This window comes from Ambystoma mexicanum, chromosome 6p (genome assembly GCF_040938575.1).
Source record: "Ambystoma mexicanum isolate Mex_15411 chromosome 6p, UKY_AmexF1_1, whole genome shotgun sequence".
In the NCBI taxonomy this organism is placed as follows: Eukaryota; Metazoa; Chordata; class Amphibia; order Caudata; family Ambystomatidae; genus Ambystoma; species Ambystoma mexicanum.
Genome location: NC_090935.1, coordinates 250,315,179 through 250,330,595, shown reverse-complemented (window position 1 = coordinate 250,330,595; position 15,417 = coordinate 250,315,179). Strand labels below are relative to the sequence as shown.

Genomic DNA, 15,417 nt, shown 5'->3' with positions numbered 1-15,417 from the left:
TACACAAATACACAATAGTTGGTAGAACACGTCCACTGCCACCAGCCATAACTAGGTGATTGTCTATGTGACCAAAAAGTCGCACATAGACGCAGAGAGAAAGGTTTACTAAGTTCCCCTTTGGCACTCCACGGAAGGTGGTGTGTGCCAATCTCTGACTATAGAATTGTGGAAGAGACACTAAGTATCGCTCTATCCTTAAGAACTGTAGTTACTTAAGGATATAGAAAAATAATCTTAAAGGAGGACCCTCAGGGTCCCCAGCAACACTGCCCATAAGGAGCTTTGTGCTGTAGTAGTAAAACACATATGCCTTTAAGAGCTATGGAGCAGACGGACTCCATAGTATGATATGATATGATAGGTTATTTATAACGCGCTTAGTACCCAGAGGTTTCTAAGTGCAGACTCGGGTATCGAACCTGTGTTACTCAGTGCCGTCTTGCTTCTAAGGCAAGCCCATTGCCTCTGAGCTATCCTTCCGGGATAGTGTTCCAAAAGACAGAGCCCCCAAGAATGAATGAGTGGAAAAAGGCTCTGTTTTTTCAGGATTGAAAGAAAAAGGTCCAGAAGTCCACAAAAAAGTGTCTTGGGTCTCACTAGGAGAGTGTATGAAGCACAATAATGATACATCACCCTAACACTCGCCCCCCACAGATTGGAGACAGGAGGATCTAATTCACTCCTGGATTAGATCTCTTGATACAGTCGGTCATACTTTCTGGAGCGACCTTCAGCATTCTTATATTGGGTACCTGACCTGTGCTCAATAGTGAAGTCGAAGCTTTGTAGTCTTATGGACCACCTGAGCAATATTGGGTTTTCTCCTTTCATCTGCATCCGCCACCTTGAGGGTTGGTGGTCAGTTTGTATCTTGAAAGTATTGCCATAGAGGTATGGTCTTAATTGACTTAGGGCCCAAAAATAGAACAACATTCACGTTCAATGGTTGCCCACCTTGTCTCCCCATCTTTTGATTGTCTACTAATGAAGAAAGGGGTGCTCCCTGCCTTTGCTATTAAATTGGCTCAATACTGCTCCTATCCCTGTGTTGGAAGCATCAGTTTGTACTATGAAGGCCTGAGTGTAATCTGCAGCTCTCGGCACTGGAGCTTTACAGAGGGCATCTTTCAGCCCCTGAAAGGCTTTTTCACAGTCCTCATTCCACTTGACCTTTTTAGTGTACTTGGGCGAGGATATGGTATTCAGGGGAGTAGCTATGGTCCCATAGTTCTTAATTAAGTTTGTGAATAACCAGTAAGGCCTAAGAAGGCTTGTACTTGAGTTTGAGTAGTTGGGGTGGCCCAGTATTGTACAGCTTGTTCTTTGCTGGGTAAGGGCGTGATCTCCCCTCCTCCTACCTCATGACCAAGGTTGACCACTTTACTCTGACCAACTTGGCATTTACTTGCTTTGATGGTCAGATTGGCCTGTTGAAGGGTCTGCAACACATGTCCCAGGTGGTCAAGATGTTCTTCCCAGGTAGGTCATCAAGTATGCCATGCAGAAGTTCTCTAACCCATTTAGAACACGGTTAGCAATTCTCCGGAATGTGGCAGGTGCATTCTTTAAGCCAAAGGGAATGACCTTAAACTGGCAAAAGCCTTCTGGAGTTGAGAATGCTGCCTTCTCCTTGGACTGGTCAGTCATGGCAATCTGTCTATACCACTTGTCAGGTCAAAAGCATTGAGAAATTTCGCTGAACCCAGCTTATCCACTAGTTCCTCTGTCCTTGACAAGGGATGGGCATCAGTCCTAATGAATGCATTTGATGCACTATAGTCCACACAGAAACATAATCTAAGTTCCTTAGTTCCTGCCTTTGGTACTAACACAACTGGGCTAGCCCATGGACTTGTGGAATGTTCAATTACTCCAAGGTCAAGCATCCTTTTGACCTCCTTTTATGTGATTCCTCACATTACCCGACATCCTGTAGCCCCTGCTTTTAACAGGTACAATGTCGTGCTGGCCCCAAGGGGGTCAAGCCTGGTGTAAGTGAGAACAGGGGGCAAAGTGAGTCAACAAAGCATTGCACACATCCTGCTGCTGCATTGTCAGATTAGTAGAGAGTGTTACCCCTTCTACTGACCCATCTGAAGGGTGTGCCCTTAGAAGATCTCGGCGAGGCACACTCTCCTTCTTGATCAGAAGCTAAGAGCATAGCTCCTAACTCTGGTATGGCAGAATAAGCCTTCAGACACTTGGCATGAAAGACCCTAGGGGCCTCCTTGGGATTGTTGAAATAAACCAAGTAATTGACCACTCCAAGGTTTCCCACAACTTTGAAGGGTCCTGTAAGACCCTCTGTCTTACTGGCACCATGATGAGAACGTGTTGGTCTGGAGTAAACTCCCCCATGTTTATTTTCTGGTCGTGCCATTGCTTAACCAGTGCTTGACCAGCTTTCTACCCAGTTTCTCTGACAGGGGCTGTCGGGGCTCACCTCGGTGCCCTCCCTCTCTCTCCATCCATTGAAGGTTGTATCTTTGTTGATGCTAATGAGGTTGTTGGTGGAGTGAGACTCAGTTTTCAGCCTTCTAATATTTGGTGTGGGTTGTTATTGGCATGGTGGTCCTTAATGTCAATGACCAATGGCCAGAGAAAAGGCAGGTAGACACGGTGGAAAATAAATTAGTGCCAATAGCTGTATAAGACACAGCATGCTCTTGGGGATCAGGGACAGGGGCCCTGTAACTCGCTCACCCCACTTCTGGTATAGGATCGCCTCTGGCAAATGCCCATTTAGGACACCAGGTTGGAAGGGGTTCCTGCGCCCAATTGACAGGGTGAAGCCCCTGATCCTGTCACATGAAATTGTTTATTTAATTGAAGATATAGCACTTTTAAAATGCCTCTACACGGCTTGTTTGCCATCATATTATGTTAGGAGTAAAGTTGTAGTCCTCACAGGTGTAATTTTTGTGTTGTAAACCTGTAATGCTCTAAAACCCAAGTGACTCCTTTTTACAGGGACTTTCTGTCCATAGACATTTCACTGATGGGTCCACACTCGAAGTGTGTTTAGTCTAAATTGAAGTTCATGGCTCGTACTGAGCCATCCTTCTCGGTCCTAGCAAATGGTGTGATTAGCTTTTTTCTTTTTTTTACTGATGTGTGAATATGTACCCTTGCTTTCTTTTGAAGGTGAATGAAGCCTTTGCTCCACAATATCTGTCTGTGGAGAAGGATCTGGGTCTGGACCCAGAGAAAACCAATGTCAACGGAGGCGCCATCGCTCTCGGTCACCCCCTAGGAGCATCTGGATCAAGAATCACTGCCCATCTTGTTCATGAGCTAAGGTTGGTGTTCGTTTGTGAAATGTGACATATAGCATTGTCCCCTTTTCTACACCATCTTATAGGAGATGTAACTGGAATTTTAGTTGAAAATGAGTTTACTTTGAACCTGTTTTTATTTATAATGCCTGTCTCAATGTTTGTCTGTGATTTTGCCTTTGTTGTGCTTTGTTTTTTTTGGCTTGCCGCATCTAACTATAGGAATCCTTTTCGGTTCTTAGTCATAATGTGATGAATCTTTGATGGAGAAGACCACATTTAGTTAAGACACTATGAATGGAAGTTCCCTAAGAATCTACTATAGGACCGGAAAATGTAATGGGCAATGCAACACAAATATTTCTATCCCATTGTGTTGCTTCTCTCTTTAGGTAGTAACACGGTGACAGAATGACACTTGTTATTGCTTGCCATCATTATAGTCACCAATATATGCATAATAGAAGCAACGTTATTAACCCATTCAGCTCTGTTTTGCCTAGATCTTTTTCCGCTGTATTACATGATGGTCTGCTCAGATGCTTCCATTATGATTGCCAGGCAAAGCAGTAATTTGCTTTGCCTGAGGTAATGAGTGTCCTGCATGCCAAACGTTTCTTGTCTTTGGATGGCCCATTTGCTTTCTATGTACCAAGGTGAGGTGTGACAGGCTTATGTTTGTGTTGTATGGGTTGAGTCTTCTCAGGGTGTAGTTGGGTGTGTTGGGCGTTGACATTCTACAACGCATTGACGGAAAGCCAAGGCCATGAGGTTTCCTTCTAGTGCATTCATGGGGCAGTTCTTGGAGGAGCGGTGGGGTGTCTTGGTTCATATCTGTTGGTGCTATGGGAAAGAGGTGTGCGGTTGAGCAGGATGGGTATTGCTACATGGTCTATCAAGTCCAAATGTGAGTGGAAGACATACAATGGTTCGATAGATGGTTACTACCTGGCCATGTGAGTGAGCATTGGTGTGGATTTGTTCTGTTGCTTGATGTCAGTGTGGAGCAGTTTAAGTGGAGTCTCTCTGTGGGACAGACCTTCTAGTACTTGGATAGTAATTGTGGTATGAATGTGGTCGGTTTATTTTAGGGGCAGTTTGAATTGGCCAACCAGGTATGGAACCACTCATTTGCTAGTTGGATTCAATAGAAAGGGACCTTGCACCTCTGGCCTGTGGTCCTCACTTGGCTACTGGGTGATCCCTGGATTTCCCAGCTATCCAGCAGCGCACAAGGCAGATCACCTAGGTGCTGTTCATGCCCTATTGCTAAGTGTCACTGCTTCCACTTCCCAAGCTTAGTAAGCTGTTCTTGTGGATCTGCTCGCGCCTGGCAGGCAGAACAATCAGTTACTTGCACTTACAGCATTCTTACCGCAGATTAAATATTGTTATCACTTCCACTTTGGTTGGAGTGCAACTAAAAGTTTCTCCTGTCGTTGGGGTATTTGGAGGTAATGTCAACTACAACAAATATTCTACATGCTGAAAGGCCAACTCTGGGTCTCTTAAAGAGTCAATATGTCCTCACAAGTTTCACTGTCACTTAAAGAGACAAGCCTTCCTGATGTTCCCATCTGAAGAGCTCCTGCCCGCTGATTGTGTGATGCTCCCCTTGCTGCCCAGCTACCTACAGAACCCCCTTCTCCACCTGTAATAACCGCCCCATCTACCTTGCTGGTCATTCCGTGAACTTTATCAAAATGCATATAGTAATATGACCACTCCCCCACAGATGCCTGCTGTTTGTTTGTTGAATAATTTTAAGTCATTTTCCTCCCTTTGTCCTAGAACCAGACGTGTTGGAAAAGTGAAGGCTTCAGCTCTTTCCAATTGTTTCCTTATTATACCTTAACTGATCTTCTTGTACATGACTGTGTTGCTTCACATTTAGATTGGCACTATATAATGCCCAGCACATAAACACATACATCTGCAACCAGACAGGATTCATATTTATCTGCACCTGAACAACAAGCTGATCGGGTAAAGGCAGCTTTGGCAAGCCAGGCAACAATGAAGCAGTTTATCCATGGGTCGGTCTGTTAACACGGTGCATACATCCCCTTAGATGTCCTCTCTCCATCCATCTGTCCATCCATTCATCACACTATCTGTCCATCCAATCATCCAACCATCCCACCAACGGTCTATTTGTTTTTTAGCCCATCCATCTGCCTGCTTATCGTCCACACTTTGTCAAGCCAGGCATCAATGAAGCAGTTTTTTCATGGGTCAGTCTGACAATGCTGCGCATACATCCCTTTAGATGTCCTATGTGAACCATAGACTTCTCACATTTCGATCCCTCAAGTAGTCATGAAGGAGCTATTGTGATGGTCACACAAATCAAACTTGGAGTGGGTCCGTTCCTACTTTTCCGACAGCATAGTATCCATTTGAATGGACTACTGCAAGTCTTATGAGCTGCCAAGTAAGAGTTGACATCAGCGTCTTAGAACTGACGTCAATCTTACTGGCCCCCTGTGCATTCCTATACTCTACTATCCGTGTTTCAACAGACCATAGAACAGTCATTTTTTATGGCAACAAGCAGGTTGTCATGAACTCCATGTTGCAGATTTGCACAACTACTTTGGCATGGATGACTAAACACTGCATCTTCGTAGTGCCGGTTCACCCATCGGGCACACTGACATCCAGTCATAGTGCCTCATGAGGCTCACACAAACTCTGCACGAGTTTAAACACTCCTCTTGGTTGGTAAAACACATTTCATATGTTGAGACAGCCAATTGTAACAGGCCATTGATTCGTCACTCCCGACAACAAGTAGTGCCCTTTGTATCCATCTTGAAGAGAAGCAGGAAAGGATGTATGGAGAGGTGCATTTCTTCATTCTTGGGACACACTATTTGTTTTTCAGTTCCATTTATATAGACTGTGTTGCATTTAATAAAAGATGCACGCTGTGTAGATGTTGCAGAAAGCTAGAATATTGAAAAGCAGGCTGTGGCTTTACTTCAAAATTCTTCCGTGACAGGCAGATCAGTTCTCATTGTCAATATTAAGTTGCATAGCGAGCAGCACCCACCAGACCTCCATTCACTTAGGCCATCAGGGTCAACTGACACTCATGAAAAACACACACATCTCTGAGTTGGATCATTGCCAGTGGTTCAGATTCATTCGAAACCTTCCACCCATCACTTTTGTGGTCACAGTTTGTCTATCCATGTGAGAGAGGATATGCCCAGGCTGCACCTCACTGAGGAGGTCCAACAAGGCTGAAACATGTCTGGGTTGCTTGGTTTTCTGTGCAGAGGGGACCTGGCCTAGCAGTTCGGGCTGGGCTGCTACCATTGGTGGCGGCAGCTGACTGATTTGCACATGGCTGGACCCCTTTTGCAATGGAGCAGACGGGCTAAAAAACGGTGGTGTGGAAGGTTGCCCAGAGCAATTGCCAGTGGTTCAGATTCATTCGAAACCTTCCACCCATCACTTTTGTGGTCACATCCCCCCAAACATGATCACTTGTCCTGTACAGAGAAAGCTAAAATCCACACAGTTCATTGGACACAGACCTTATAACACAATCCCCTAAAAACGTATAATTACATAGTTTACATTGTCAGCACACCCCTGCCCAAAAGCCTCTCCATATTTGGTGCCAGCCTTGCCTCTTGGAAAGGCTGGCACCAACAGAATTCATATCAATGACGCAGACAGAATACCTAAGCACATGAAGACGAGTGAAAGACCCATAGATTCACTCTAGACCTATTCATGTTTGCTAATCACATTGCCCAGACCTGTCCGCTGTCTGATTTTTATGATTTCTACGTGACTGACCTTTTCCTATTCACATGAGCTCCGCCCACTCTCTGACAACACAATCTTTCTCCTAAAATGTATTAGTACTGGTCTCCACAAATGCCCCAGGAGAGCCACCTGCTTCAAGCAACCCCATGAATTCACAAGATGCCTATCTCTTACAACAATTAGCTCTCCAGTTCACCAGAGATCATATCGTCTCTTGCCCTTCAGCACTTGAGCCATCTGCAAACTGACCGCAGCTACCCCATTTACCACCCTTTTGATGGATCCACAATGTGGAGACCCATGCTACACAGACCAATACCACCTCATATGTTTCACATCTTTTACTGCGTTCAAAAACAATTCCCATACGTGTGTACCATTGTGTGCATTTTATACCTATTATGATCTCCTCTCATGACCGCCATTCATATAGTTAAACTCCACATGCACATATTGATCGCCTGCTTTGCCTGAGTGTGGAGGGGCCCTCTCTGTGACAATGTTTCATCGTTATGTTTATGTGCGCATGCAAATCTTCAAATGTATCGCCTCTACACAAAATAACACAAAGTAACCTAAATGTAACACTTATCCCATTTACCATACATTTTGGAATATTTGTCGCAATTTGCAAAAGTGACAGAAATGACAATGATGACGTGTCCACCCCCCCAGTCAGTGCTATGGTGCGCGAATTTTGAATTTTTCCAGTTTCCCAACACAGTTGAGGAAAGGGGACTGCGAAAGTGCCGGCAGCAAGGGGAAGGTTGTTGGAAGAGCGGTCGCCCTCCAGAGCAACCCTCCCACCGGCAAGTGAGAGAGAAGCTTGCAGGAAGTGCGAAGAAGTGTCTGCAAAGCAGGAAATGGTTTCCCACCGTGGGAACATCGTGGGAGCAGTACGCAAAAGGTCAGGAATGCCAGGAAACACCTGCCCTGGAGTTTTTTGGAGGCCCGGGGCGTACCGACAGGCGGGCAGGCATGCAATTACAAATCTGGTTTGAATACTCACCAAATAACATTGAAAGACTAAGTTTACACAAGTCTACATATATGGAGAAAGTTGGAGTAAATGTTATAAAAAGCAAATGAACATTACTGGTGAATTAATTAAAAGGCAAGATCTGTACAACTGAGGTCAATATCCGGGAAAATTGGAAGAAACATTGCCACAAGCCAATGAACATTCAAAGCTTGAACAAGCCTCCATAGAGGGAGTTTTGGATTCATATTATTGATTGTTACCAACAGTAAGTTTTGTAGATCTTCAATTCTTCCTGACTAAATCAAAAAGGTGTCCTCGGTGTGCTGCGTGTTTTTTATCTCTACATTTTTTTTATTGCTTTTGTTCACCAATGTTTCATAGCTGGCCATTAACTACATTAGGCACAATATAGGGGAGGTATAAAAGTTTTCAGGACATGTAACCCTGTACCATCAGTTTCAGTGTAATAACCAGACCCCAAGTATGGATATACATGTTGTTTGGTAAAGGGACAACAATCTATTCGGAATTTTCTCAATTTTCTTAATTATGTTCAACTCTTTGAACTTATTTAATTCTTTATTGATCTTGCTCAAAATATTTTTGCATCAAATATTGCAGCATTGTTGACAAGAACTGCTTCTTATTCACTTAAATCGATTTTCTAATTGGCCCCAATTCTTTGGGTTGTTTCTATTATCAAGGATATCCAGTCCGCTAACAGTTTAGTTTGTTTATTTGTATAGAGCTCCAAGCCCGAGGGCATCTGGGCGTATTACTTAGATAAATGATTACAGAAGGTACAGTGGCAATATTACAAGATAACAGGGTGCAGGAATGCAGGAATACAAGTTGCAACAATCTAATGATTACTATTTTTGCCTAATTATACAATATAAATAGGCTCAGATATACAATGGATTAACATGAAATGTACACAAGTAGAGCAGATATGCCAGTAATTGCAGAGTTTGCATGCCAGGGACAGAGTGAGCTAGGTAGGGTTCCTGCACGAAAAGCCAGGTTTTGGCATTCTTTCTAAACGTGTAGAAGGCTGGCTCGTATCTTAGTGTGAGGGGTAATGAGTTCCATAGCTTTGCTGTAAGTACTGGGAAGCTGTTTTCTCCTGCTTTTTGCTATTTGAGGCCTGGGACTTTGAGGCAGTGTGCCGGAGCCGATCTCATAGGGCGGACTGAGGTATTGTGTATGATGTTTTTTGTCAGATAAGTGGGAGCTAGGTCGGCAAGACATTTATGGGTTAAGGAGAGGATTTTGTGGGCGATCCCTTGCTTAACCAAAAGCCAGTTCAGGTTGCGTCTAGTCTCCGAGATGTGATGGGATCTGGGGATGTTTAGAGCTGCCCTAATGGCTTTATTTTGTAGGACTTTCAATTTTCTCAAGTTCTGTTGGCTGGTTCCGAGAGAGTGCATTGCAGTAATTCAGCTTGGAGAGTCCTAACGCTCTAGCTATGGTAATGCAATTAAGAGTAGAGAGAAAGGGTCTGCAATCAGTAATTAGCTTGCAGGTGTAGGCTGTAGATGAGGATGATGCGTTGACCTGTCCTGATGGGTTCAATGAGGAATCGATGTAAATGGCAAGAGTTTTCACCTCTTTGGAAAGTTGGAGTTACCATCAATGTTGAAAATGTCAAACTGCTTACTGAGTTTGTTTAGTTTGAGTTTTGATCCTAGGAGGAGGAACTCTGTCATCTCATCAATGAGACAGAGTCTGTGTTTGGCCACCCACGCTTGTATGATACTGTAGATCTCATTGAGCAGTTTAGAGTCAGTGTCGTAGTCACCAGTGACAGGTATGAGTATCTGTGTGTCATCTGCATAGTTAGTGAAGGTGACACCCATTTAGTCAAGGTCATCGAACAAAGGCTTGGTGAATACATTGTAAAGGGTAGGGAACAAGCAGGTGCCTTTTGGGACGCTGCACGTGACTGGAGCAGTCAGCTGATGCTGTATGTGAGAAATCTCATTGTTCTATTGTCAAGGAATTATTGGATCCAAGTTGTGGTTTTGTGAGAGAAGTGAGCTGATGACTTAAGATGCGAACAGAGGACTTTATGATCTACTAAGTCGAATGCTGCTGACAGATCTAGCAGTAGGAAGAGGTACAGGTATTCAAAATGTAATTGAAAGAATTGATAAATTCTGAATCATCTGTGAACCCTGTTGGAAGGGATTTAACTTTTAAGCTATCTGTAACGGCGTTGGTTTTCAAATATTCAAGCATAAGATTGCAGTGTGGTTCAGATCACATATATTTTTCTTTTTTCTGTCTCAACAATTCCCATTCAACAGGTACGCTATTTTCAGAATTCTTTCTACTACCAACAAACCGATTGACTATCTCCAAAAACTGTTCATCTGAATGTGAACAATAATTATCTCATACAACATTATTAATTATTGACAAGATTTTTAAACAAGACATTTTTTCTAACCCTAAAACCTGTTCCGTGCACTTACATAGAAATGTCTGCATACTAGCGCTATATACACGATTACACATACAAACAGTAGAGGTTTATACTGATCCTGCCTGTAGTTCGTGATTTTATGTTCACTTGTCCATTTTTTCTTTATGCCATCACTTTGATTAAAAGATATTTGTTTACAAAAGGAACGCTTTCCAATAATGTACAGGGGGAAAAGAGATAGTACTTTAAAGTCTTGTAAAACTGCTACAACCACATCATCGAAGCGTGCTGCTCAACTTAATTGAAAGTTTTATATCCATATTCTTGCTTTCCAGCCTCAGTTTAAAGTTCTGCAGAACGTGAGTGTTTCATAACCCAATTACATTTTTTAAAAAATCTTTGTACCAATACTCTTTTTATATTATCTCTAAATTAGTTATTGATGATGATCCCCCATAATTCTTCACTGATTTCCAAATACAAATTAGCCAACTAAACTGGGCAGACACACGTGAGCCAACAGATCTGCCAAGCTGAAAAGTTGTCCTGCGGCACTGCGGACGCCTTGCCAATGTGCGACGCATTGCCAATGTGCGACACCTTGCTCCGGCTTCGAGTGCAACGCGGACAGAAGAGAATAGTCCATCAGGAAAGGAGACAGAAGAGGTGGGTGAACCCAGCCGTCGAGGAAATTAACCTCCCAATTAACCTCCGTTCCGCTAATCCCTATAATCCTAGTGAGAGAGCGCCACGGAACCCACTTCCAATTAGGCGCTGCGCTGTCCTGTGTCTCGGGGTGAGGGACACATATCACAACACCTGACTGCATAGCTGGCGCGGACAGATGTCCCCTGCCCAAGGAAGACAGAAGTGGAGGCACTCGAGACACGTCCAGCGCCCCCAAGCACTCTCATGCATACACGGCGGCTCTGACGGTCAAGGGCTTTACGTCCTGAAGTCCCCCAGAAACCTAGTGGATGTGTGGGCCACCTGGAGCGCAGACGTCTGTGAAATGTAACTTGATGGTGCAGCAGGTACTTGAGCGGTGAGTCGCAATCAACAGAGCGCGCTCATCCCTACGCCCCCACGGCCCCAAGGCAAGTGAGGAAGAATAAACATTCCACATATTCCCCTGCTAAACACTGGAGCATTTTGAACGCTAAGTAGGAACCGCTACCTGCAGGGACATCATACGAAAATACCCAGAGCTGACCCACCTCACAATGCCCCCTATGTGAACATAAAAGGGGACAGAGCCCGGAGTACACCAAAGGGGCAACTGCATAGATATACAGAACTGACTGAAACAAGAGCCGGACGCCCCAATGTCTGCGCAGGAACAGCTTACACTGCCATAAGCATTTGCAGACCCTGATCCAGCAGCGCCAGGAGAGGACAAACTTGGGAATGCAAGAAACGCTCGACCCCCGGGTTCTATTAGCCCCTTGTTAACCTAGTAACTGTAACTCCGCTCATTGTACACAACCCCACAATCGGGCGACTCCCACCCTGTACAGACCTGAAGGGAGAACAAAGAGGGGACTCCACCGAAGTGGTGAAAAGCGCTGCCACCCCCCTTCCCACTCAATGTGAGCAACGTATGGAAGGTAATCACACCCCAAGTAAGCACTCCTACGGTGAACCCGACAAAGACCCCAACACTTCAACCTAATCCTGGAATCAATCTGAAGGCATCCTCTTACAATCAAGAAGTTACACAATCTCCTGGTTGGACACCCTCATAAAAAGCGGTACTTTGACCAACCCAACACACCATATAAGCAATTACAGAGGAAATAGGGGTGCGGGAAAGCCTGGCACAACACTGCATACCACGGAGACAATATTAAACCACCTCTGTCGTAGGCTTCGACATTTACAGCAGACGTCTCTAGCAACACTGGCCAATCATCGAAGAGGGCAAAACCGAGCCCTTGACTTCTGAATATCCAGCGAGACAGTGCAATCTTCGCTCAAAACTTTTAACAGACCTTCGGATCGCCTTGCCCTAATCAGAATCTTTAACCATCACCAATACGTCTGTTCAAGCCTATATGAGCATGAAACAAAAACGAGCCCCCTTCCCCTACTTCCTCGCTTTGATAACCCCATCATGGCAACAATGGACACCACGGGAAATGAATCGGTTGCCACGAAAGGAGACATTGCAGCCCTTCTGGGTGAAATCAAGAACATGGGGGCCAGCATAGGAGGTAAAATAGACAAAATCAAAAACGTCTAGAAAACATAGAAGAAAGACTCGATGGGGTGGAGAACAATCAAGCGTCGATAGACACCCTTGAATCACAGCTCGAACATAGGATAATGGACTTGGAGCAACGAGAAGAGGACTTTAAGCTTAAAATGGATGATTTGGAAAACCGGGAAAGACAGAACAATCTGCGTTTTTATTTGGGATCCCGGAATGAGGAGAAACTGAAAGCGATCTCAGGAAAACGCTCCACGACATCATTAAGCTCCTGGTCGCTGACGATGCAATAGACAAACCCAATACAGAGCGAATCCATAGAGCCGAGGGCCCCCCCGGGAGGACCAAGATCGGTCCTCACCTGATTTCATCGCTACCAAGACAAGGCCAGGGTGCTTGAAGGCAAGAAGTAGAGAGGCGATTACTCTAGGAGGTGCACAAATATCAATCTACCAGGACTTATCCTCCCTGACATTGACCGTCAGGCGGATGTGTGGCCCCCTCACAAAATGGTTGAAGGAACGGAACATTCGATACAGGTGGGGCTACCCCTTCTCCTTCTCTTTTGAACATGAGGGAACAAAGATACGACTCAGATCGGAGAAGGAAATTAAGGCATGCACCTCTGAACTAATTGGACCATGTGAGGAAGGATGAGATCGGGAAGAGCCGAGAGGAACGAGGATGGCGCATCCTCGTTCCGGTGGAAACGGGTGAAAGGCTTGAGAAAATATCGGAGAAGCAATGCCTCCCCAGAAGGGGCAATTAAGTATGGTTGGACTCGGTAAGCTTGAGAATATTTATTGCAAAGAATTTGACCTTATTAAGTAGCTAACTTGGTGACTCCAGTATGGCCACGATTCTCACTTGTGAATGGGTGGGGGGACACCACGGGGGCTCAATTAACAATAAGGTTTTTCATTATGTCAGGGGCTGTGGAGTAACGGCCCCCACTGGTGCTTGGATGCTGGGCTGGTTCCATCAACCTGGCTCGATTGGACGACACCAACCGGGAAATGGGAGGCAGGGAGGAGGGAAGGGGTAGGGAAAGAGGGTAGACAGAGGGACAGCATCGGAGCAACATCCCCACTGGTTCAAAAGGCGAGATATTGTCATGTTTAACAGGCAGACGAACTACTGGTTGCAGAAAGAATGTAATTTCCCCCCAATAATACTCAATGGCAATGACATTTGATTAGATGGGAAGGGACTCCCTAAGGGTGGGAACACTTAATGTGAAAGGCCTCAACTCACCAACTAAGATCACTGGTGTCCAGAGAATTCCGTAGGGCTAAGATAGATGTTCTCCTATTACAGGAGACTAAATATGTAAAAGGGGAAGAACGACAAATCCTGGTGAGGCGTGCGGGTATAGCGTTCTGGGGATCTGGACCACTGAGAAAAGGGGGAGTGGGGATTCTCATTAGGAAAGGAATAGAGTTCACGGTAGCTAAGACCTGGTCCGATGTAGAAGGGCGTGCCCTATTGGTGACTGGGACCATTGGGAAAGTGAATGTAACGATCACCACAATCTACTCGCCCAACTCAGGACATCCTCTATTCCTGGCTAAAACGATTCCTAAAATAATGTTAGAGGCCACAGGCCATATCATCTGGGGTGGCGACTTCAATCAATGGGCAGATCCAACTATGGTTCGGAAATATGGCAACCCTGAGGCGAGAGATCGGCTGAAGGGTGACCGCACAAAGTTTTCTGACATGATGGATGTATATGGAATGAGAGATTTTTGGAGAGGATAGCACCCAGATGAGCTGGGTTACACCTTTTATTCCACCCCACACAACACCTTCAAACGGATAGACTATATATATACTTCTTAAAGATTTGTATAACACCACAACACAGTCGGAGATCATCCCAGTTACATGGTCGGATCATGACATGGTCGTAGCTGACATTTGGTGGTAGAACCTGCCAGTCACGGGGGGGAAATGGAGATGTAATGAGTCTTTGGAAGGACCCTGTATTTAAGACAGAGATGGAGACAGATGTTAGTGAATACCTTAAGTTGAATAATACCGGGGAGGTATCCAAACAGGTAGTCTGGGAAGTGGGGAAAGCTACCTGGAGAGGTGTCCTAATGAGGGGTCCCGCAAGAAAAGAGAAAGAAAACTAATCAAAAACCGACTCAGAATGGAGATTTGTCAGTTAGACAGGGAAGTTAGGAGAGAAGATTGATTGATTGATATTTTATTTCTATCGCGCTCGTACACAAGTGTTTCAGAGTGCGACAAGGCAAGGGAGGGGAACAGGACAGAACAAAACAGCGATCTTACTAGGCCCAGTGACATTGAGAACGCGCATGTGCATGGTAGAGGGATGGGGGGAGGGGAAAAGTGCATGGAAGGGGGGGAGGTGGAAAGTGCGAAGCAGAGGAGAAACAGATAAATAAATAAAAAAGGCAACAAACAGTGGTAATGCAGCCAGCAATTTGCAAGTGCTAGGTTTAAGGCAGCAGACAGGGTAGGTCTGATAAGTGCAGGAAGAAAAAGGGGGGGCTGTATGGGTACAGATGCAGACCCCAGTGCAAGGGGTGGCCCGGAGGCACAGCGGGAGGGTGGCAGGATGAGCAGGTACCTGGGCCCAAAAGACAGAGAGTGGCCAGGTGCACGGTGGCAAGAGAGAACAGATCAGCAGGGGAGAGGGAGAGCAAAGGCAGAAGAAAAGAGGAACTTGAGGTGCTTCCGGAACCGGAGATGGTTCTCCTCAAGTTTT

At 45.1% G+C, this 15,417-nt stretch overlaps 1 protein-coding gene across 1 annotated transcript in view; it reads left to right on the top strand.

The window, feature by feature from the left end:
* ACAA2 (acetyl-CoA acyltransferase 2) overlaps positions 1-15,417 on the top strand; it is a 417,950-nt gene that overhangs the window by 344,554 nt on the left and 57,979 nt on the right. Inside the window, exon 9 of the mRNA XM_069626958.1 lies at positions 3,148-3,302. Within this exon, the coding sequence (XP_069483059.1) occupies positions 3,148-3,302 (155 nt within the window). The remainder of the gene's footprint in view (positions 1-3,147; positions 3,303-15,417) is intronic.